General features: G+C 37.1%; 1 protein-coding gene and 1 long non-coding RNA gene across 26 annotated transcripts in view; one reads left to right on the plus strand and one right to left on the minus strand.

Moving 5' to 3' along the window:
• AFDN (afadin, adherens junction formation factor) overlaps positions 1–24,734 on the minus strand; it is a 131,893-nt gene that overhangs the window by 18,322 nt on the left and 88,837 nt on the right. For 24 of the 25 annotated variants that reach the window (XR_003926259.2, XM_030034696.2, XM_030034687.2 and 21 more), the window contains 6 exons: positions 5,540–5,605; positions 5,309–5,382; positions 4,668–4,786; positions 3,433–3,627; positions 3,083–3,174; positions 2,457–2,645 (listed from right to left, as the gene is read on the minus strand). Coding sequence is in view for 24 of the 25 variants with exons in the window: in XM_030034696.2 (XP_029890556.1) it covers positions 2,457–2,645; positions 3,083–3,174; positions 3,433–3,627; positions 4,668–4,786; positions 5,309–5,382; positions 5,540–5,605 (735 nt within the window). In the remaining variant the exon portion in view is untranslated. The remainder of the gene's footprint in view (positions 1–2,456; positions 2,646–3,082; positions 3,175–3,432; positions 3,628–4,667; positions 4,787–5,308; positions 5,383–5,539; positions 5,606–24,734) is intronic. The other variant, XM_030034675.2, reaches the window with a different exon arrangement.
• LOC115349875 lies at positions 89–23,745 on the plus strand. The gene is made up of 3 exons (XR_003926260.2): positions 89–336; positions 7,169–7,272; positions 23,535–23,745. It is a non-coding gene; the product is annotated as an uncharacterized LOC115349875 (long non-coding RNA).

Raw genomic sequence — 24,734 nt, forward strand, 5'->3', positions numbered from 1 at the left:
CCTGGAAATCTGGACTGGGAGGAAGGATGAACGCAAAATGGAGCTTAAGCTGAAAACCTCCCCAGCTCGCCCAAGTTCTCAGGACTATCCCTGACACTCCCTCCCCCACACGCGAGCACAAGAGTCCTGGCAGCTTGGGACCGCAGCTCAGGCGTACCGTACCAGCTCTGCCATTCAGCCTGCAGCTGGCTCGACTGAACGTTTCTCCTTATTGGGAAGGCAAACAGAAAGGCTGCTGAGGAAGGGGGAAGGGAGAAGGGAGCCGCTGCCCACCCTCCTCCCGTGAGAGGCGAGACGACCCGCGGGAAGCTCTCACTGCTGCGGCACCGTTCGCGGGTACGGAACCGGGGCGGCCGGGTCTAATTCTGCCTGCTCTTGGGGCACGGGTGTATTGGTCTGCGCTTTTGTCGCTTTTTTAGCATGTCAAACACCGAGTCTTTTTTTATACAAGCTCAGGGTCTTGCTGCACTGTACAACCTCCTGAAAAGGAATACTGGACCATAAATTAGGCTTATCAAATCTGTTAATGATTTTCTTGAAGCAAATATTCATACTTTGAATGTTAGGAACTACTAAGCACTGAACACATAATGTACCAATTATCAACAACTGAGAGAAGACTAACAATGCAAACTCCTTTTCTTTTTCCTCCATCAATGACCTTAACCATGACCTCTGAAGAATGCCTTCTTTGAGATGAACAAGTGTATTTTTTACGCTCTATTAGTCCAGCAGAGCTGAACACACAGCTATTTGTGTTAGATTTGCTGTAAAGATGCACCTAGCCACACAGTTGGCTAAGGCCTTCAGAACAGAAAACAGGCATTTCACATCAGTCAGTAGCTTATGGCAGCTTTTTTTTTTTTTTTTTTTTTTTTACAAGCCCAGTTCTCACTGTAAAGATTAAAAGGATATTTTGGGGGTTTGATTTTGTTGCTTTTTTTTTTTAAAGTCTGTTTTCCTCTAATTTTCAACTTAAAAGAACTATTGTATGGTGGAGAAAAATCGTGTACACTTTCAATGCTTGTAAGGAGCTAAAGCTTCTAGCCACCTGCTTTATAAAAATGCTTTTCTGTACTGCATTCAGCCTGAAGACCATAGCTCAAATTCCGTATCTGTCAACAGCTTCCACAGATGGGGTTCATCTCACCAGTTTTAACCACCTCATCTAAGCTACTCACTTAAGCTTGTCTTAAGCAGGGGAGAGATGCATGTCCAGGCAGCAATTCATCCCGTTAAGAGAAATGGGTAGAACCATTCTCTGGAGGTCCTAGCCTCCCCGTCCCATCACTGACAGAGAGAGCCTAGACATAAACTACACAGTTAAGATTAGGCGAGATGAAATCACAAAATGTGAAGGAGTTAAGCACGGAAATTCAGCAGAATATTTCCATAGCTATTTGCCACAGTCATTTAACTTGCAGCATTCTCCTTCAAAATCACCATCCTACTTTGGGTATAACACCTATTTTCTTAACGGCTGAAATAATTAGGATTAGCTATCTATAATACTTTAAAAAAAAAAAAAAAGGCACTAAGCTTTTATTTAACTGACTTTTTACTGAATTCACTTGCCAATACATGTGTGAGTAATCAATAATCACGCCTTACTTTGCTTCTATGACATAATCTCAAGATAATTTACATGACACTGCTTTTCCAAAAGTAAAACATTCTCAGTCTGCTGCAAGGCCCTGCTTTTATCACAAGTTAAGAAATAGCAAAAGTTTTCTCTCTGTATTTTTAAGTCTCTGGTGGATTAGAGAAAAGATGATCCAGTGGCTGGATTTAGTAGATCTAGATTTAATTTCCTGTATGGATTTGAGTAAACTTGTCATTTACAAAGAGCAGAACAACATCATTTTTTGAATTTATAAAGGTACACTGGGGGTAAATTCATTTCAGGTCAAGAAGCAGCTGCACGTTGATAATAGATGCAACTTGAATTTTTTTTTTTTTTTTTTTTTTTTTTTTAAACTGAGAGCGGGGAATGTGTTTCAGTGAAGACCTTGGTTAGGTCTCAAAGTACTGTTTTATTTCATTTTTAATACTTCCACTTCATCACTTAAACAACACACCCCACAGGCAAAGAGATTTTTCCATATGAACCTTCTTGGAAGACTGAAAGATTTAGTTTGCTTTTCAGAAAACCACAAAACATTTTGCAACACAAACCCTACTACCATCTACACCCCACTACCTCTAACGGGGGGCTAAAACATCCCAGATAACAGGTCTGCAGCACACGGTAACATAAATTCTACGGCAGGGGAAGAGTAAGGTTTCTGAACCCAAGCCAATCTTGGCAGAAGTACAGTTGTTCCCCACCCTGTGGTACAGTTTGTCCTCAACAGCTTAGAGTTGACTGTTCTGCAAAAATGTCTCAGCAGTCTGGGAGTGGAAAGCAAGCAGGTTCATTCTGTTTTTTTCTTATATTGAAAGAAATTACTTCTCACCTGCATTGTAGTATTGATCGAATGATTACTTTCAGCCTGGACCTGTGGTTTTTCTTCATAATTTGGCCACTGACTCTGAGCTGGACCCATTCGATCCTGGGACTTTGAAGCTGGGAATGTGAAATATTCTCTAGTATAGGTCTGTGTTGGGATGGGATAAGCTTCAGGTCGTTGGGGCAGAGTCTGTTCCTGAAAAATGTAGAAAGAACATAAGGTAGAATTTTCTAGTCACACAGATCTGTACAGAATATTATTCTAAACATGCATTTTCTAAATGTTTTCTTTGGCTCCTAAGAGCATTATTTGTCTGGAACAGGAGATAAAGAGGTTGTCTAGTATCAAATATAATTGTGGTTATGACTCATGTTTTTACGGTCTGAAAACAAGTACGCAATATTGTACAAACCTAAGAAATCACAAGGACAACTTCATGAACAAAATTTAATAAAACCACTCAAAACTGTCTCAATCTTTCATTTGCCGTAATAAACAAAACCCCCACCCAGTCACTAGCACCAGCATTAGGTTCAAATAGTTAAGTAAGACACTGGTTTGACTCAAGCACACTGACGCTATTGATAGCTAAGGAAAGTTTAACAGCCAGCATTTTGCTTGCCACTTCTGACCTCTGTACAAAGATTTCCAGTAGAGACTGAGGTTATTTTGGTGGTAGTTCCAGATGCATAAGCATTCTTTCCTCCGGGGCTTGGAGGCTGATCTGTTGGAAAGTTAAAGGAAGCATTTACATGACTGTTAATAATAATTTACATAACTTAATAAAATAATAGTATTCAGAAAGTAACTACGATTTTTCCTTTGAATAGTTCTAACAAGAGACTTGCTCCAAATGTTACTACTACGTTGGCATTTTAAACTTAATCCATGTTTAAAAACAATCATCCCCTTTCTGAATTCGACAGCCTGTAAAACTAGCAGAGGAAGCATCTACCCCTAAAAGGAGGATAATCGTACTTACTTGCTACATTGGGACTGGAGCGATGATCAGCTCTGTTCTTCATCAATCTATCATCCCCTGGCAGCTTCTTTGGTTCACTGTACTCTGTCCACGGCAGCTGAGGGCTCTCAGGTGACCCATTTTGAGTGGAGTTATTATACAGCTCAAAACCTTCACTCTTTGGTCGGGGTTTACCTGAGCCACGGCGGTCAGAAACTGTAACAGTTGGATATGTATTTTCCCCCTTTCGCTTATATTAACTACTGTCTAGCATATTCTTTTTCAAACCAGAGCTACCTTGCATTTGTAATTAAAAATGAGTTCCCAGTAAAGCAAATGCTAGATTTTAAAATCTTTACTTCTTCAGACACACAATCCCACTCTTCTATCAACTATACAGGACTCCTTTGATTTGTATGCTTCAGAAGAACTTTTGAAAAGGTACCACAATATTTGGAAAAGCCAAACGTGCTTTACTGAAAAGTCTCTTGCTGACTCTCAGAGGCATATGGCATCTAGGATGGTGTTGTAAACTGTGCTAATAAGGATTTATTCTTTTAATCCATTCTTTTCTATACTGTAGTACTACCCTATATGTAGAAAAGGTCCTCCTTTATAAAATTATTTCGTTTACAACATTATTTTGCGTAAGACTTAAATATGTCTTTTGTTAGTTCACTGAAGTAGGATGATATAACATTGAAGAAACATCCCAGAACTTCTTATGATCAGACACAGAAACTTAAGAAGATACATTTCAATATTTCTAGTTTAAAAATCAATCAATCAATCAATGGCATAACATGTTCCGGGGGTTTCTATTTCTATTTATTTCTCCCTTAGTAATTACACTGCACTCTCTGGTTACAAGGAAGTCATATTCCGAGAGGAGGAGAGCAGCTTTTATGAAAGGGATAAAAAAGCCATTGAAGTTCAATGCCCTTTGTATTCATTATATTCCATTTGCTAAAATAAAAATTACTTCAAACCAGAACTGTGTTTAAATACATCACTCAATTTTTGAAAAAGTACATATGCAAAGCATTTATTAATGATTAGACTAGCATAATTTCAAACAATATTTAAAAAGAGATGAACTTTTGATAAGAAAGGAAAAGTTTCTTTTCTGTGCAATTATGTTTGTTTTCTGATTTAATATTTTGGTAATATTTGGCAAGCTATTGTGAATTATTATATATTCTGTATTCTAAGACTTATAAAGCTGTTATCGACATAAATAATATTAGCATTTTTACCTCTTTGCATCATTGGGGATGGCTGATTAAGCAGGGTTGCCAGACCATGGTAAATTGCCCCTTGCTTTGCTACTTCAAGTGTTACTACAGAACCTGTCCTAGTCATAAGTTCTGCTGCCCTGCAATAAGAGCCAAAGCAAAGAAAATAAAATAAAATTAGGCACTGTATTGTTACTTAGTTCTCCTTATTATCAGTTTGTATGTCATGGATTTCTCACATCTATTCCAGTAATCTTTTGTTTGACAAAACACTCTTTTTCTGAGTAATACTTAAAATCACTTTGAAAAAAATTAGATGATGACGAGAAGATACACTAATTACAGACAACACCTACAGGCAAGTACTATTTCCAGTTTCTGCAGTTAAAGGTCAGAAGTCAAAATATTTAAAAGTTAGAGCTAAATGAAGTTTGCTCAAAACTGAAGCCCAAATGTGTAATACAATCTCTTCTATATAGATAACCCGTACCATATACAGGAAATACTACGGAAACAGTTGAACTTGTTATTAAAGTTATTGATAGGCAGTTATAAAAAGCTAAGACAAAGCCTAAAAAGTAAAAAAAAAAAAGGAGCTTTTCAGTATATAACTACTCTAGCACTTTCTTCCTGTAAAGACACCCAAGGAAAGCATTCCTTACCTTTCCTGGGACAGGCCCACCAAACTTCGACCATCCACACTGAGCAACTGATCCCCTGCAGCCAGACGACCATCCTAAAAACATATCCCAGAGAGAAGAAATTCATACACCAACGCTAACATGGTCTAAATTAAAACAATTATTCACACATACAAGTAAACAAAGGATTTAAAAGCGTTTCCAAAGGATCTTTCTACCTTTGAACTTCTGATGTTTAAGAATATTACTAACCACATCTGCAGCACCTCCTTTCACAACAGACTTGACATATATTCCAAGTTTGTCTTGACCCGCACCCTACAGAGAAAGAGGCATTAATTTATTACATTTATATTCAATCTCTTAAGCACTCCACAAGTGTTAATCAGAATTTTGCATGGCTAGATAAACCTCTACGTTCTCATTACTTTTCTATATTCCCAAACTGGAAAAAAACAGTTACACAGAAAAGAGTTGCATTCATTTAAAGTCAAAAGAAAATTTTAATATTAGGCCTATTGAACCTGCAGGCATTGTTAGAAGCAAAGAATATGTGGTCTTAATGCAAGCTTGAATAAGAAAGAAAATACATTAACTAAAACATACTTTAGAAGTTTGTTCTAATCCCCTTCCAATAAGAAATACTTATTTGCACTTCTATATGCATGCTATTATTTTTTTATACCTCTATGTATTATGTTCCAAAAGACTGCACTGTTTCCCTTGCTAATACCCAAATGAAACAAGGTATATTGCAGATTACAAGAAAAAGGAATAGAAATGCTTTTTACATTCATTAGGACTGTAAAGGAGCTGGTGTAAAGGAACAAACAGTGCCTCTCGTTTTACAATAAACAAGTAAAGTAGACATTATAATTAATAAGGCTTTCAGAGTTGACAGAGGCAATATTCAAGTCTACTGCAAAACCATGCAATTTTGTTCATAAAACATCTGCCTCAAAGTATTCCTCTAAATTTTGAAAGGACTGTTAACAGTGAACTTACTGGGAGACAACCAACAGATTCAAGACAAGAGAACAGAAGCATCTATTCAAGCCATGCTGTTGTGTCATCCACATGCTCCAATTTACAAGACACCACACAGATCAGTCTAAATGTTAGTATCACAAACCTTTAAATTGTCACTTATAATGTAAGACAATCACTTGTGATTTCATTATCTACTATAGCAAACGGTGCCCTTTTACTCTGCAAGTCACTTGGAAGAAGAGTGCTAAGTAAGTTTTCAACAGACCACAGTTTTTAATGTAATGTTGTTTCCTAGAATAACCCCCCAAGTTGCTTTGATACTGAATATGCAACTTCCTCCTCCTTTTTTTCCCCACCTTTTCCAACTCTTTTCTTTTGGCAGCAGAAGCATTCATTGCTCCCACTGTTGTAATAAACTAAAATAAAAATCAAGGTGAAGATTATTTAAAAGCCAGTGTTATACATGTTTTTCTAAGCAACTGAAAGACCTATTTTCATTCACTGAATCTTGAGTTAATCCCAAATGTTTACTCAAAAGCCACAGAAGAGGAATTCCTTCGAGTCCCATGCTTCCAGATTAACATTCTACATGTCTAAATTTTTCACAATAATTGCTTAAGCTGTACTTACAGAAAAAAAGGGGGAAAAAAATGCAATAAATAACTGAAGGGCCCTTTCTTCGTCTGGAAAGAATACAAAGGCAATTAAAAAAAATTAGTTACCTTTTTCTTTTTTTTTAAAGGGCTCTAAAGAAACCTCAAGGTAACTGCAGAACATTTTTATCTTTATACCAGAAAAATCAGTTAAAGTTATGAGAAACACAAGTCAGAAGACAGCTAGATAAATATAATGACAAATGAAATCATGCTTCACAAATCTTTTTTCCCCAAGCAACCAAGAAGCACATGGGGAAGGATGATCCAGTTGACTGAACACCTAGAGTTTCAAAATGGATGTGGCAAGATCTCCTACCAGGAGTTCTTCAAGACTTTAAGGTGACATGGGCTAAGAAGGAACTTGTCCTTGTGTATTAATAAGTGGTTCAACAATGAATAAGAAGTTGTTAGTTTTCACACGGAATGGAAATTCAGAGAAGCCCTAAATGAATGTGCTGATCGCCATGTTCATAAGTGTTCCAGAAAAAGGGCAAACAATAATATAACTAAATTTACCGTACAGAAAACTTATCTAGTAAGACAAAACCAAGAGTTGGAGAAGGATCACATGATGCTGAACGCTGGAGCAATAATGGCGGGAGGGGGAAAATGTATTTCACTGGTCCAAGTGTGAAGGAATGCTCCAACCGTGTAAGGGACTGGTCCCCATCGGGGCACTGTTGGCAGAATCAGTTACCACCTCCCCTTGTTGGGAACTGAAAATTAAGATGATTGGGTTTATACGCTCCTCCCTTTGCCTCCAACCTCTAAATATACCTAGAGGCAAGCTCCTTTAGTTCCAAAGGGTGCAAGAGTTAACAGCAACTCACCCACCCAACCACCCTTGTAGTTACAACCTCATGCATCATGTAGTTGTATGTAACTGCAGGGACCTAACGGCAGCTCTTCTTGGAGGCCAGACTGACCAAGACTAACCAGAAGCCTCTGAAGCCACCTGGGATTGACACTGCTTGTATTCAGCCCTAACTTCAAAGGGTGCTAGCAAGAATCTCATCCCCTTGGGCCCAGGAATTCAGACAAAGATCTGCCTAATACAGTCAAAGATCAGGTAAAACCAGCAAGCCTTTGGAAGAGCATTGCCACTTAAAACAGCGCACATATTAATCATGTAATTTTGGGATCATGACTTTGGTACTCATGAATTACATTAGACACTATATTCATACGCATCACCTCTCTTACGCTTGATTATGATTGTCAGTGCACGTTAAATGAAGTTGAAACCTTCTCTTTAAGCTCATGATATGTGCACTGGCTTGCAGGTAATGATGAGATAAACATTTGCAATTGCACAAATATCCATAGAATAGTTTCTAAACTGGCTTTAACTCCTTGAGAAAGATCTTTTTAGTCACTGTTTTCAGAGCCATCTTCACATATCAGCTCAAATATCTGGAAGCCAACAGAACTAATAGAAAAGAACAAACAAAACAAACAACCACGGTCACTAAAAATCTAAAAGGTTCACATTTACAAAACTGTTTATAATTCTGATTACTTCCTTACAAAATGACACCAGCAGAACCATGAGGCTCAGAGGATAACAAGGAAGATCAGAAACATGGAATACATTTCTTGAGAGAACCAACTAGACATGGACTCCTCAGCTTAGCAACAATCAAAGAAGTAAAGGTCTAAAGGATAATAAGTGGCACAGATTGGATTATTTATCATCTCTCTAATCAGCCAACAGAGGAAGCTTTCTTACTCATGCTACGACAGCTAGCTTATTTTAAGAAGTAAAAACCAAAACCAAAACCAAACAAAACACAACAACAACAAAAAACCCAAAACATTTCTACAATTTCTGTAGGATTTCATAATTAAATTGGGAAACTGCCAGGAACAAGACTGCTGTAGATGCCAAAATGCAAACATGCACAAAAAAGATCACAGATTCATGGTACAGCCCTTCAAGGGCTTTCAGAAAAAAAATGAAGATACAGGTATAATGCGCTCTGAAAGAAATTCTGAAATTACAGAAAGCTAGAAACTGGGAGGAACCATCTCACACTTGTTATATTCTTTGGCTAAATACCCCACAGCTGGAAATACAGATCAGATTATTTTTGCTCTAACTGTTCCCATACTCTAAGCGTTACAGTAATTCTTCATTATGATTTGAAGGAGCTGACATTTTACTCCTTGTTCCTTCTTGAAGCCTATACGGTTTGTCAATCCCTTTCCTGTTCTTTTAAGAGAAGTTACCAGCAGATGTGTTAGCTCAAAGTCATCTCACTTAATACAAAGCTAATGAATTTTGAAAGCACAAAAAATGATTTAAAAATATATTTCCTTTCAGATTACATAACAAAAAAAAAAAAAAAAAAAAAATCTTTATCGGCTACCACATCTACTCACATATTACTAGGACAAATAAGTTCCTTCTCTGCCTAACTCCTGTGCCATTTAATATGTTTCTAATAACGTGCCTGTGCTCTCACTTATGCTTGGGAAGACTTCTCACTAAGCATCCTCAAAGTTAACTCATCATCTTCCTTCAACTTTTACCCTAAGCTTTATAGACATTTGAATCCTAATTCTTAATTTCTATTGAAACAGACTTAATTTTGCTTCAGTTCCACCTTCCAGGAGACTGCATTAGAAGGAAATATACAGCTATTAAGGACATAAAAAGGATGTTAGTACGTAGTTAGACATGCATACTAGACTCCAAAGTGATGAAAATTCTCATATGCACCACAAAGATTTTTCTCCTATCATTTACTGACATTACAATAAAACAGGTTTCTTTGTAAACTGCTTATTAACCTGCTTTTCTTTCACAGGAATGTGAAGGTCAACATAACTAAAACTATACCCCTACAAACAAATCAGAGTGATGACGTGTGTATCAGTAACAATAATATGGTAAACATTCTTTTCAGTTCTCTTTATTTTCTCCAATCCTGAATACCAAAAGCATATGTATCTGCAAAGCTGTTAAACCAAACAGAACACCACAACTGTAGAGAAGTTAGATGACTGTGGAAAGCAAGAATGTAGTAAGCATAAAAAGATGGTTTATTCCACTCCCCAAGATTAACATACTGGAACCTACAGCACATTTTCTCAAATATGTATAGCCAAATACAAAACCCCCAAAAGCTTTACAAGTATTTTCAAAAAAATAATACAGCAAATTCTAGGGGTGGGGGGGGCGGGTGATGATAAAAAAGCCTCATCCACAGTAGTAAACTCTCTAGTGCTACCAATCTACTGGTTTTCTTTCCCACTTGAAGCAACTTTTTCCCACAATCCTTGCAGAAAGCAAAACGATAGTACCTTTCTGAGGAAAACTTTGGGAAATCCTTCCCCTTAAGTAATAATTTAAGGAAAATTTTCAATTTTCACTGGAAAAAACCCACAAACCTACTACTGCTGCTTCAGTTCACCTGGGTGACAATAATCTTGAACCGAACTGCATGAGCGTAACACTCTACTCTGAAGATCTCTCTTGTTTAGCTCTAAATGGTATCTGTTGTTACAACGCATAGCCAAAGCAGAGAACCATAGGGAAAAAAGTTTTGTAAGGAAGGCATTAGCTGATCAGAATTAGATGAATGGTGAATTGCGGACTGAAGAAAGGAAACATGACATTTAAAAATTCTGACACCTCAAGTACATTAGACCTAAGATTCAAAATGAGAAACACCTCCATTCTGTGCTTTTACAATACAGTTAAATAACCAATAGGGAAGAACAACCAAGATCATAAAAACTGCATAAAGCAGAGAGAACTAAATTTGGAGGCCAGAAGCGGAGCACTATTTACACATTTCAGTATTTTTTTTTAAATGTTAAATTAATTAGAACGACACTAGCAGTGCACTCGTACCGAGTGTCAGAAAAACCCACCTGCCTGCTCCCACGCTGTCCCACACTTGGACCTGCGCAGGCACTACTGTGTCATGGCATGTCCCATGACAGACCTGGCTGAAGGCTAAGTTAGCCCCCATCCCCAGCCCTCCTCCTCCCAAATAAAAGTTTTGTTTTCAACCAAATCAGCTTCCTCAAATGGTTTACAGCACGACTGTTCATAACCCCACAGGAAAAGGGGCTGCTGGGAGGGTCAGTCACCGGGGGTGACATTATTCTTGTCAAGCTGTCGTGCCAACTTTTATCAGGTTACGGCAACTGTGTACCTGTGCTAACACAGCCGTAATCGTCAGGGGCTGTGAATACATAGGGCAAATATCAAGTAGGCTTTTCATCAGACCCTGAACTGGGCTTTTCACTGCTAGAAACCCAAAAGCCCCCTTTGAGAAGGAAAATAAGAGCCAGGAATTGTTCATCTTTTAAATACAAGAACATTCACCCACGTTTAGAGCACATCTGTGAACTTCCACTAGGGAAGTCTTCTTTTTAATAAGCAATACAAAAAAATGCCAAGGGAGTTTGACCTAACAGAGAATATTTCAGTTTAAATGCTGCCCAATTCCCAAATGGGTTAAAACAGCATGACATAAAATAATCAGTGTTTCTGTGCTGCAGCCTTAGGCTCCACTGTTTGGTGAATAATGTGATTTTCAACCCAACAATTTAAACTGTTTGAATTCCTAGATCCTACTATAGGTCACCTATTGACTTGCCAAGCAGCTCTGAGCAGCATCTGCAGAGCAAGTGTGTTCTAGTGGAAGCTGAGTCCCCAGACAATTGCAAAATCAAAAAAAGGGCCACATACATGCAGATTCCCACACAGAGAAGCAAACTACACAGCAGAAAAACATTTTCCTTTTAAACTTTTGATAGCCTGCATGGAAAGCGCACCAAAAGACACTTCCAAACTTTTTGCCAAGGCCCACCCATTCCCCTTTTAATGTAAAAAAATACAAGTCATCCTGACTTTAGCAAGGGATGGAGATGAATAGCGTATCTAGAACTGAAGTAAATGCATTCTGTTAAAGAAACCAACACACCTTTACTGATGTAATTACACAATGGAATAAAAATGTCCCCCTTTTTTTTCCAGGAAGCTTAATTAGGTCTCTGAGTAAAAACATGAAAAGATTCTTGAAAAAAATCTTCTCCATGCTTGGGCTTATTCATCTTTAAGACGGATGTACACAGGCAACGCACGTGGGAAACTGAGGAAAACAATTAGGTCCAGTACTCAGAATGAAACCATGCATAATCATGAGATGCAATACCTGTATAAAGTTTTTCTTATCTTACACTTATCTTAAGAAGCAATTTAATGCTTTAAAACAGCACAAGTTGAAAGACGTTAACATATTGCACTTGCAAATTTGGCATGCACTTGAGTTTAGTCAGAGTATGAGAATAATTAATCCTAAATTTGCTGTGACTTACAGGTTGCTGCAGGAATTCTATGACAATGGGGAACTTTCGCATTTAGATGGAATTTTAATAGATCTTCTAATCCTACTTGGGAGGTAAAGGCAAACACAGGACACTTCTGCATACAGAAGTCTGCTTAGAATGGTAACTCAGGTCTTTATCCTAAATCTAAATGAAGAAAAGAGTGTGTGGGAAAACGTTTGTTTAAGGGACCAGACTACCTTGTAAAAAGTAAATAAACAATGAGTCCTCCTCATTGAAAGTAAGAATAAAAGGAGCTACAAGTCAAGAGGATAAGTAAAAAACTTAAGGTATGAAACACCATCAATAAATCCTGCAATTAAAACTCTTCAGAAGTTCTATTTCCCTTCGATGTGGCTTAATTGCAGCTGTGTGGCCCACATTAAACTGTATAACAATATTTCAAGTGGGACTGAAGAAAGATAGGTAAGCTTTACAAAAGAGGACTAGCTTTATTTTTGTCATAGTAGCCTAGTTTCAAATAGCTCTTATCACAGAACAAAAACATGTTTAGGAAAATCTTACAAGATGGAGTCTAAAATTACAACCTGAGGATATAAATAAAAGCAAGGAAATAAAACACAGAGAGGCTTGTTAAGTTATTACACATTTGGATGACGATGATTTTTGGGAGTTTCACATCAGTCCTGTTCATAGGTCACGCGTTGCATAGTCCATGCAAATATAACTCTTCATTTGAAGTTAAATGAAAACTTCCAAGTTAGTGAAATGGTACTAATTAGGCCCTAGTTTAGTGTCACCATTGTTCAACAATGTTCAGCCATGTTCAAATCTGTCTAATGCACATATGAAAAACTTAGTTCTAACAAGAGATGCTTATTTTTCTGGTGGTTTGTAGCTGCATTGACAAGGGACCTTCTCAAATAACTGAGTAGACCCTACACAAGAACTGACACTGAATCTTCTTCATCTGAAGTCTACGCATGTAATAAATACTGCAATTCAACTCCCAAGCACTGTAAAATACATAAATATTGTAATTCAACTCCAAACTGATCAGAAAAAAGTTGATGTGCCCCCTCTAGTACCTAAATTGAATATTTTATGAAATACTTACAAAACTTCCTAAATCAATTCTTTTCAAAGCAAAACCCCGACCTGTCAGAAGAAACTAGAATTGCAGACTATATTCCCAAACCATAAAGTAACAATTAAATACTAAAATAGCAGAGGATTTCATGAACAAGAAAGTATACACGTACGAGAGAAGATTTAGCAGTAAACATAATTTCATTTGTTTCAGAGGATGTTTTATCATTCCTCCGTAACACTGAATCAAAAAAAAAAAAAAAAACCAAACAAAAAACCCAAACAAACCAAACTGAAAAACCCCAAACAAAACACCACACCACACCACCACCACCCCCCAAAATAAACAAAACCCCCAAAAACCAAAACCCCAATACACTGACAATATCAACAGAACTTCATCTGAAAATACAACCAAAGGCTGTGGAGCAGAGCACAGTTAACCAGCTGGAACTTCAGCAAGAGCTTTCAGCTGTTTCAGAAAAAAACCTATCTTATCTTGGAGATTAAAGAATTCAGACAGACTGGAGCCCACAAAAAAAGTCAACATAAAAATCTCACCTGAGAGACAGCAACTTTTAAATTTTTTTATTACATATATAATATAAATAACATTGGTATTTACTGGCATGTATGTTTTTTTTTTTACACACACACACATACATTCTTCTCTACTAATTAAAAAAAGTACTTGCTAAGTACTTACATTTGGAAAATTAAGAAGTAACAAAAATTCCATGAACTTTCATTTATAAACGTCTTCTAAATAAGCAGTAGGACAACCGGAAAACTTAAGCTAGTATCCCAGGACATATCACCTGATATAAAGGAATTTAGTAAAGAACTTATTGAATAAACAAATTAATTGACTGAATTACTTTCCTGTAGAACCTGAAAGATTAGAAAAGTTCTGAAAACTCATGCAACTATGGCAATCCATAGGAGTTAAAGAGCAAATTTTGGCACCTCTGGTCAGCACAACTTCAATCTCTAGAATGCCAACACAATATACTTAAGAGTCACAGCATGGGGGGGGGGGGGAACCACTAAAAAGAAAAAAAAAAGAAAAAAAAGAAAAAAAAGAAGAAAAAAAAAAAGAAAAAAAGGTGTCCAACACTAGAGTCCCTCATTAAAAGAAAACCTGGAAGGTGAAGAAAGTAACACTCCCCCCCAAATATTAGGTTTGTTTACGGGATTTCAACTCTTCAAGTCACACAGACTGCAACTTCAAAAAAAAAATCTGGAAATTTGCTGGGAGCAGGAGGATGAAAGGAAAACAAAGTTGATACAACAGAGCCAAGTCAATCACGCATTTAATGCGTCAAAAGAAAAAAAAGTATGCTCAGATGACTAAAATTTATGGCGGACGAAGGTATGCAAAGATTTCATACCTCTTGTCCAAATGGGTATTTGCCCCTTTTAAGTCTGGTACGATTCTCTGCTTGACTACAAAAATTCTGTCATGTTAAAGAAGCCAAAGGACTGAGTTGGATAGTGCAATCTAACCTTGGCTTTTGAGACAGCCTAATAAGAAACAAGTCATTTTCCATCACATCCACTTATCATCTGGGCCATCTATCAAGCAACACCATCAGCGTACAGCAGTCCATACTTGTTTTCACAATTAGCGTTATTTTGCAAGCTCCTCCTTGCTCTAACAGGACTGCGCCCTTAATACTGCATTTGCTTAAAAAATTACTAAGAGAAATTTAGAAATAGAAGAAGCAGCGTTAAAAAAAATTTACAGCTACTTCTATGGAGTAATCAGACCAATAAGGAAAAGAACGAGATAAACTACAGTGATCTGAAAAAAAAAAAAAAAACCCAACTACTCCTACATCAGAGGAATATAAAATTAAGGATGTACAAGACTACAGCAGTAATGAATTAATAAAAATGACAGAATTAAAGGAAGTATTTAAGGAGAACAGATTTTATTGCTCGTGTTGCTATGTCGCAAGATTAATTTTATCAGACTTCCTTGTCAGTGACAAACACAGGAAACTTTGGCTCACATACATTACAACAGCCCTAAAATTGGGACACGCCATATAGCGCAACTGTATGTGAAGCAGCAGTTTGAATAACAAGAACATCAGATATAGTCTTCCTAATGGCAGCACCACAGCTAGCCCACGAGCTGGTGACTCAGTCACCACGGAAGCATTAAAAGCAGGCAGAAGAATTCCCGCCCGCTCCTCCTTCCCATTTGGTATTTGCCAGGACAAGCAGCCGTAACGGCACGGCAGGAACAACAGGCAGCTCCTGCTAGCGAGCTGTGCCAACGCGCAGCGGGGTTCCCAGGAGAGCCGCCCGTGCCACGCCACGCTGGGACCTGCCACCAGCGGCACGGTGGGCTGGAGGTGCCGAGACACCACGCGGCCCCACCAGTACCCCGACCTAAAGGGACCAGGGTGAGAATGAAGGTCCATCTGGTGAGGAGGTGATGCCCTCTGAACAGTTAAGCTACTCCCATCCGCAAACACCACGTCCCACAGCTAGCTTAGGTGGATCACAAACTAGCTGTGTTTTCTCTGAGGTTAATAATATTCTTGCAGTTTTAGGGATCTGTAGGATGACCTAGTATTTTCAATACCTATCATTAGAATTAAAACTATGAAAACTATTACAGAAACACTTTTCCAGTTGTTAGGAATGACAGCAAAATTGTAATATGAAGTAATTAAGGAAAAACTATGCATCTGCAAAACATATTTGCAGGTACGGCACCTAACCAAACCGGTAACGCTCCAGACAATTCACAGTAAGGTCTTGTCATTACTTGTTCTAAACCATCATTTGCCCATACCTGTTTAGCTTCACATACTTTGTTTATCACTCCAATAAAACTGGAGTGATTAACAGCCTCCAATAAAGACTGGCAGAATCACATTTGACTAAAGAAAAAAAATACACTTCAATAACAAGTTTTTTTTAAATATGTTACATGTATTAAAAACTACTTTCTTTTACATAAAATGCAAGAAAGTCTTCCTAATGATCTTTCAATACCGATTTGAAGATTTCTGTCTTAAATACATGAATATTTAAATGGTTTCAAGCTTCACATAAATAGTAACATAAAAAACTAGTCCTGAAGTGAAGGAATCTTCACTCCCCAGTGAAAGTTTGACTGAATCCACAAAAAAGTGCCATACAGTTACCAACCTTTTCAAAGTAATATTCCAATTTAAGTGGCTTCAGATACCAAGACTACATGTCAAAACACTCCAACAGTTCACATAAACCGTTGGAGAATTTTTAAAAATAAATAGTTTTCAAGGCTTTCTTGGATTTTGCATAATTATGCAAACATTAAAGAAGATTTCATTTTAATAATGTAGATATCACATATATGTGTATGTATATACATACACAAATATACCTTGCTGAAATATTAGGACCTGCTATCTCTCATAACATTTCAAGGATGACACTGTTTCCCCAAGTTGGTCTTTTTTGTGAAGCTTCTGTTGTATTTTATAAAAACAAAACAGTGTAAAACCAGAATGAATCCCTGCAACTAAAACGTCTTTAAACAAAACAGGACTGAAATGTAGCTTATCAAGCCTGATACCAGCCATCAGGCCTGAAATCTTTTATCTGTCTACGCCCAGAGTAGATTTTACTGATTTTTATCAAGGCTAATTCTGATTCCAGACTCTTAAGTTTACACAGAAGATCTCTTGTAAGTTTTTATAAACATCCTTAAAGGCAAGTTTATGCAACAGAATCAAGTCTCAGTCTGACCTCCCTGGCATTAGTCTAGAAACATTTAAATAACCCAAGCTTGTACGCATTTTAAAGAATATCAGTTTACTAAACTTATGCAGCCAGTTTACAAATGTAGTCTCTAGGAGGCAAAAGCAAAGGTTTCTGATCACCCAAACACTCACATTCCCTAAAGCTACATGCATTTTGTAGGTTGTATCTGGATGAGTATGTACTTATCTACTTTAGGTACCGAACATACTACATCTACGACTCATTGAGCTACTTGCTGTCAGCCCAGAGGAATGGGAAAGGCCAACTTTGTAGCTACTGGTCCTGCCTCCAGTGAGGGCAAACTTCTCTGGACTTGAAGATCAGAAAAAAAAAAAAAAAAAACACTTTCTCAAATGAGGCAAAGGCCTCGGCTGCCTCAAGACCAATGCAGAGGCTTTGGAAATCTGTCATTATTAGACAGAATACTTCATAGCATGCCCTATATAATTTCCAAATATAAATGAGGTGAAGCAGCCTACTGTATGTAAAACTGGTCTGTTAGTTGTGGCTACAGCTGCTCTGAGTCACGTCATACCCTGACTTAAAACAAAAAAAAACTTTAAAACTGACCCATGCGCCACATATGTAAGCTTCTGCTTTCCCCTCTCATTATCCTCCGTGGTAGGGAGAAAAAACCAAACATTTTTGGAGTTGGACGAACTACTGTCACAAGTGGGCAAAACATTTCCCATTAAACAAAACAGGCAGTGAAGATTCAAACTTTGGTGACAATCAACATTATTCACAGGCAAAGAAATATCAAGCATTTAACATCTATGAACAATTCCATTGCAGCTTTTAAGTTGCACTGGCTGGGAAAACAGATGAAAAGTGTCATACTATTCAGAGGGAAAAAAGCTAGATTGCAAGCTGTACAGTATCACGGGACTCTGAAGCATCTGACGACCTAGAAACTCCACATCCACTGCATCCAGAAGCTCTATTTACAAATGGCCTCAAAAGGAGTAAGGAGAAAGGACTGAAGAATTTTGTTGTTCTCTTTAATGGAAAAGGCGTTACCTGTTACTTTTTTATAAAAGAATGTTTGCAATCAACATTGAGTTGCACCACCCTCTACCTTCCTAAAGCGTGCTTCTCCCAGGAGATAAAAGACCAAAGAACCCAGGATGTTTGGTAATGGACTTCCCAAGATGGCATTAATAAAATATGCAGCACTATAGTCTTGTGCATATGTAGTCTTTTTAAAAAAAAAACACAAAAAAACAAAAAACAACAACAAAACCAAACCAAACCAAAAAACCCTGTGGTATTCAGAAACCTTAATAAGGCAATTAGATAAACATGGAAAGCAGGCATGCTGACACAAATAGCTGCAGTGCCTTCTGTGCTGCATAGAAGTATATCAATTTGTAACAATGTCATTTCTCTCACACTCTGGAAATTGAGTGGTTGTAAGACATACCTTCTTTAATGAAAACCAAAGCAATTAAACAAACTAGCTAGAGCAATTGGCCTAAAGTCTCATTCTGAGACTGGAATCAAGAATGCAACAGTTCCTACCTAATTGTGCTTTACTCTTGCTCTCGTGAAACGGGAAAAGTGGTAAGTAAAGGGAAAATGCTTCATATACAACATTTGTAAAAGACTAAGCAAGTTTTATTCATTAGTCTTTCTTAACCTTTCTGAAAAGGAATTATATAAATGCTGCAACTTAAGATTCATATGATATTCTATAAATGCATAAAAGCACTCTTAATTTTTAACTAAAGAAATTAAATACATGAGCCTGTTTGATTTCATTTCTCTTTTGTTTCAAACAAAAAAATCTTCTCTTGAACTCAAGGAAAATATATTGGTTAAGCTCTATTTCCCCAAACAAGGGTTAACTTTTTAATGTACATTTGCTATAAATACTCTAGGAGCAATGACACACCAAGGGCTATTCAGAGTTATGTACTAATCTACAAGTTGTGTTGGAGATTCTGTGATGCTCTTCCCCGTTAAGGCAACTGTGAACTAATGCCTCAGCTTAATTACGTCTGTGGATAGGACTTTACAGGCCAGACATACTGAGCAATCTGTTTTGGAAAAAACCTACCCTATATCGCTGCACTTTTTTTAAGAAACGGCGCTTGGCTCTATAGCTGAGGACAAATTACAGCCAAGAAAACACCCACAGCGGAATCTTCCACATAATGCTGCTCTGCAGTTTCAGATGGATACAACTTAATCCAGTATCAGTGTGTACACTATCACGTACTAGTAAGCACCTAAGTTTCTACTCCACTTGAGAGTATTATTCGTACAGGAAAAAGTCTACACAGAATTTGTTCACTTCTGAAAGTCTCTTTCATTAATAAGAGTAAAAAAATTTAAAATTAAAATGCTGTATTAAAATCTAAACAGAATTTTGGAAGTTATTTGAATGCCAGAATTGCATGAAGTCTGGTAGAGGAATTCTAGCTAAACCATTTGTGCGCTGTAACTCTTCCAGACTTGCTAGCAAGTGCCTGCATACAGAAGGTATTAGCGCAAGGAAGAACTGGCACATGAATTTTAAAACTCGCTTTGCTCCAGAAGGCATTAAATACAAATGTCTGGGTGACCCATTTGCAGTATCAATCTAAATACAAGCGAATTAAAAAAAGACAAAACCACTCTACTTGAGCAGAGCTGCGGTCTCACAGCTAGTGAGAAGAAAAATCATGCTGTGCTGGCATAAGCTTTGGTTTTTACACAGCATATGAAAGCATTAGCAAAATTTTATAGAACATCTACAAGGTACCAAAATTTAACCAAAAACCCTGCTGGAAGTCATTTATCAACAAGAAACAGGCAAATTGCTAACATATAGCTACTTATTTGCTCATGATGAAAAATAAACTGGCAACTTACATACTATCTCATTCCTGGAAGACTGAGAAATCTGTGCTGGAAGTGACAATTAAATACTACATTTTTACTTTAAGTTCTGCCTAAGAAGCCTGTTAAGGCAGCATCAGTAGTTCTGACCGCTGATGTGAATTAGTAACAAGCATTAAAAAAAAAAAACTGAAACAAAACAACTTTAAATCTTCTTACTCAAACATTTCAATTAATTCACGCTGGGAGGAAAGAGCAAAAATTTTCCTTAAATACTTAGAAAGCACAGTCACAAGACAACTTCAGATACTGAGGTACCTGAAATCTTAAGAAATCTTAAGACCTGGAACACAAGTAAAGAGCTAACCAACAGTTAAAAAAAAAATAATCCCATCAACTGTCTGTATCAAATTTTTCTATTATGTTACCAGTATTAACTATACACCTAATTTTCTTTTTTTGGAGGGGGAAAAAATAAGTAAATGAATGTTTAAGCCTATTCCTTCTACATAGATCACCTAAAAGATATTTGTAGAACAAACTTTCAGAAAAATTTCACATTGAAATTGATATTCCTCGTAGTCTCAAACCCTCCTTAAATTTAACACCTTTAACTGACTGTTAAATATAAAATTACAAGCAACAGTTTAGAAAATAAAGCAACTTAGAATGATTTAATTAAACCTTAAGAACAAACAAGGTTGCCAAATAATATAAGTTACTTATGGTTAAGATGCCACCCACTTGTTTTAAGAAAAGTAAGCCCTTTCCCCAGAATATTTATTGAGGAACTGTCACACTCAGAGTTTGAAATGCTTTTATTAAAAAGAAATACCTTATCACCATCTCATCCTATTTTAGCAAGCGCTATGAAAATATTTAATCTGACCATCCATAAAACCCCCCCTAGAAAATACACTCTGATTTATATGCCAGTAGGGGCATACAGGTATGTATTTTAAGGTGCTTGTATATATTTTAAGGTAGCTGTTTCTGGTCTACTAATAAAAGATGACTGAGCAAGAAGTAGAAGTGTGCCATACTTTAAAGGACTAAATCGTAGCATACTAATGAATATAACCAGCATGTGAAGATTAATCAACAAAACCTGCTCTATCATTCTTGCAGAACATGGGAATTCTTTCTTTTGTGCAGTAAACAGAATTTAAATGCCTTCACTCTGTGAATGTGTTGAACATAAGATATCCTAACTGCAACGTATTTGCATGTTCTGGTCTTTTCAGAAGGGTCTACAGAGTATTAAAAATCCTATATATACTGTCTGGGATGTCAATTTTAATTATTCTACTAAGGCTTTATAAGGAGAAAACAGACTTTTAGAGGAACCTGGATTAAAGCCAACTAATATGACAAGTAAACAGATCACAGTCATGCTATTCATGCTCTGCCACAGTAAAACAGCAGTTATCACACCTAAAACTTTCAATATTAATAGTCACTTCCACAAAGTTGAAAAGTGCCTATGAAGAACAAGCTAAAAAATTAGTTTTTTTCTTTCTAGATTTTAGAAAGTTAGCTACTAACATCTGACTATATTTAACTGCATGCTGTATTACATTGCTGCTACACGAACAAATAACTACTGGCAGGTTTAAACAAGCAAGAGAGCAGGAAAAAGTACAGGGATAGTATTTAAAACTTCAGAGAAAAACAGTCCCAACAGAAACCTGAACAGACTTACCATGGATTCTGTTCTTCCAACAACAGAAAACCACATTTTGATCTCCGGGACTACAGATCCTTGAAAGAAAAAAAACAATTCTCCACTTCTCTTTCAGCCCTCAACAGCAACCACCGCTCTAGTCTGCTGGATTTTCCAAGATACCCATCAAGATAACTGGGAGCTGGATGCTATGACACAGTGTAGCATTTATCAACACCAGCTATAACCAATACAATATTCAGACTCTTACGTAATCAGTTATGCTGTTCTGACTTCCATTTACTTTAGAGGCTTTACTAAACTTTGAAAACTGCTAGAAAAAACAAAAAGGGAGCCCTTTTGTACAAAAGACAAAAAAACCTCCAAATTAAACAGGAAGTAATGTGCTGGCCCACAGATGGCTGAGAAGTCACATGTGAAAGCCCCCAAAAAGCGATATATTTTTAAAGTAAACTGCATGCACACGCTGCTTCCAAATCATCTGGATTTCATAAAAACTCAACCGCAATGTGGTTGGGAGTCAGGCAGCTTTTAACATCAAAACATCTTTCAGGGTTAGAGCAACCAAATTCTGCACACAACCTCAAAAAGCAATACTGTTCCCGATGCCCAACCACTCCTACCAACTACATTTCAATATACCTATTACAAAAGCTACTGCTAATAAAGCTACAGGAGCATTACTGTAAGAAAACATGCAACACCTTCAAAGGAGCAGAACAACAAGTTACCTTTTTGGATCACATCTGAAGCTATACAATTTAACTTTAAATAAAAATAAAAATCTGTGTATTCAGTTTAAGAAATGCTGTTAGGTATTTTCCCAATTTAAAAAGCCCAAACAAACCCCACACAAACACAACACTGTTTACAGTGCTCTGGCAGCTAACAGTTGTTTCATAACCAAACTTGTTTTTTCTGGTAAGTTTGCATATAATGTACATGCTTACTACATGGTTGCTCAAAGGGGCTCAGGAAACACCCTTACAGCAAAGTGAGGTGAACTAGGTGATGCGCAGCATTCTTGCTCTCTCCAGCACTCCTGGCAGGCATTTAAAACTTCTATTTCACAGCTACTCATATTTTATTTAATTAAAAAGTAATGCACTTAAACATTTTACCTGTCATTAGGTTGAAAGATGATCAAATAAGGGGTCCCCAGGGACCTAACACCTTCATATACTCCTTGACTTACCTCCTTTGGTTTTGTTTTTACATTAATGTCAATGTGTTTGCAATCACCTTGTACCACAAACTGAAATCATCTATCGTAAGAATAAGCAGGTGCACAGCATTTCAATGCAAGTTGCATCACTTCTCTGCTTGTATAACCTTAGCTTCAACTCCAATCAGCTTTTTTGATTGCAGCAGGGAAGGCATGACAGTAGCTTGGTAATTAAGAACATTCGGTGTGGAAGGGGTATGTAAGGTATGGTATCTAAATTTCCCCATTAAAAACTCTTAATTGGCACAGACTTTATCTACAAAACCCTGCAAACTAGTAAAAACTCAGAAGAATTATCAAATGATAAATTCGTTACATGTTTCCTCAGAGATGAGCACAGATTACTAGGGAATTGCAGATTTTTTTGCAATGGGTAGAAGGAAGAAAAGCAGTCAGTAGGAATTATTTTTATGATCTCTGAGAATCTGCCCATTTCATCCATCTCTAGAATACCACCAACCTACATTTTAACCAACTTCATCTAAAGCCAGTGACAAGTAAAAGGAGCCCAATAAGACTTAACAAGAAAGGCAGGTCAGCACTGACATGCAAAGGCATTCTCACAGCCTGTTACCGGGAGCAACTATTTTGTCACATCACAGGAAAAAACCTACTGTTTTCCTAACCAAAGCTGAACAGATTCAGGGTCATCTTTCACTGGTTGGAGCAGGGCCACCTGTTGACCAGCCGCTGCATCTTCTTTTATTACAGCACTTTTGAAGCACTCTAGAAACCGATAGTTCAAGACATGTAATTGGGTCAGCAATCAAACTGGGATCCTGTGCATGGCAGCAGTAACTGTGTATTTCTCAAACTGAATATGAGCTTTCATTTCTTCAACTATAAAGTACTTTCATACAAGCATTTGATAGCCAACCTTTTACTATTAAAAAAGTTAGAAAAACCTACATCTATTCTCACACTCGCCTCTCCCTCTCATTTCAGATATTCTATCCGGTTAATGTTTGGAAAATTTTAACAAATAGTCTACTGGACTTCTTCCTCCATTTTCCTCGGCCAACGGAAAAAAAAGAATTTTAATTTTTATGCTGGTAAAAGATACATGACTGGAGACCTGTTGGAAAAATTATTCGTAAAAGTCAGCAAGATAGGAATGGAAAGAAAAAAAAATCCACCCACTATCGCTAGCTTCTCAGTCACACTCACTCAGTTCTCTAATCTGTTCTGCTCTGGCCAGATTGAGAAAATTAATGTCTGTGTATTCCTCCTTACTCTGTTCTTTTTATGAAGCCTATTACGGGAAAAACATGCTATTACTTACTTACAATAAGCAACTTTGAAACCCTGAAATAACCCCTTGAAAATAATCCTGTTTAACTACCACAGCAACTTGTTTCAACACTTAACGCAAGACAATTATTTCTATCCAATGGACATTCTGCTGACTTCAAATTTAGCCAAAGTTTCTATTCTACATACACTGAAACTAAAATAAAAACCTGCCTCTTATTTCAGATCAAGATTTAAGATATAATCGTTTTAAACTCAGAATTCCAATATTATGGCAGGCACACAGCAGCAAGATGAAATGCAATCACTGCCTGAACCAGTGAGTGTTTCTGCAACTGTGCTGAGAGGAAGACTGCTGCTTCCATCACTGATCAAGTTAGAGAAATCATGAAATTGGTTAAATAACTTGTAAAAAACTTTCAAATCAAGCTTACACACTGACTAGTAGCACTGTTACATACTGCTAATGGAAGTTAAAGAGTGTCAGTTGTTAAAACAGCATATAGAAGCCAGCCAGCTCCAATGAAAAGGGAAACTTCCCCCCATGGTATATCCTGCTTCTCTCTCCATGAGAAATCAGATTTCACAGTTTAAAGTGGAAAAAAAAAATATTTCCACTACACATTTTGAAACGTTCAACAGAAATGCAGATAGCAGTCA

This window comes from Aquila chrysaetos, chromosome 13 (genome assembly GCF_900496995.4).
Source record: "Aquila chrysaetos chrysaetos chromosome 13, bAquChr1.4, whole genome shotgun sequence".
Classification (NCBI taxonomy): Eukaryota; Metazoa; Chordata; class Aves; order Accipitriformes; family Accipitridae; genus Aquila; species Aquila chrysaetos.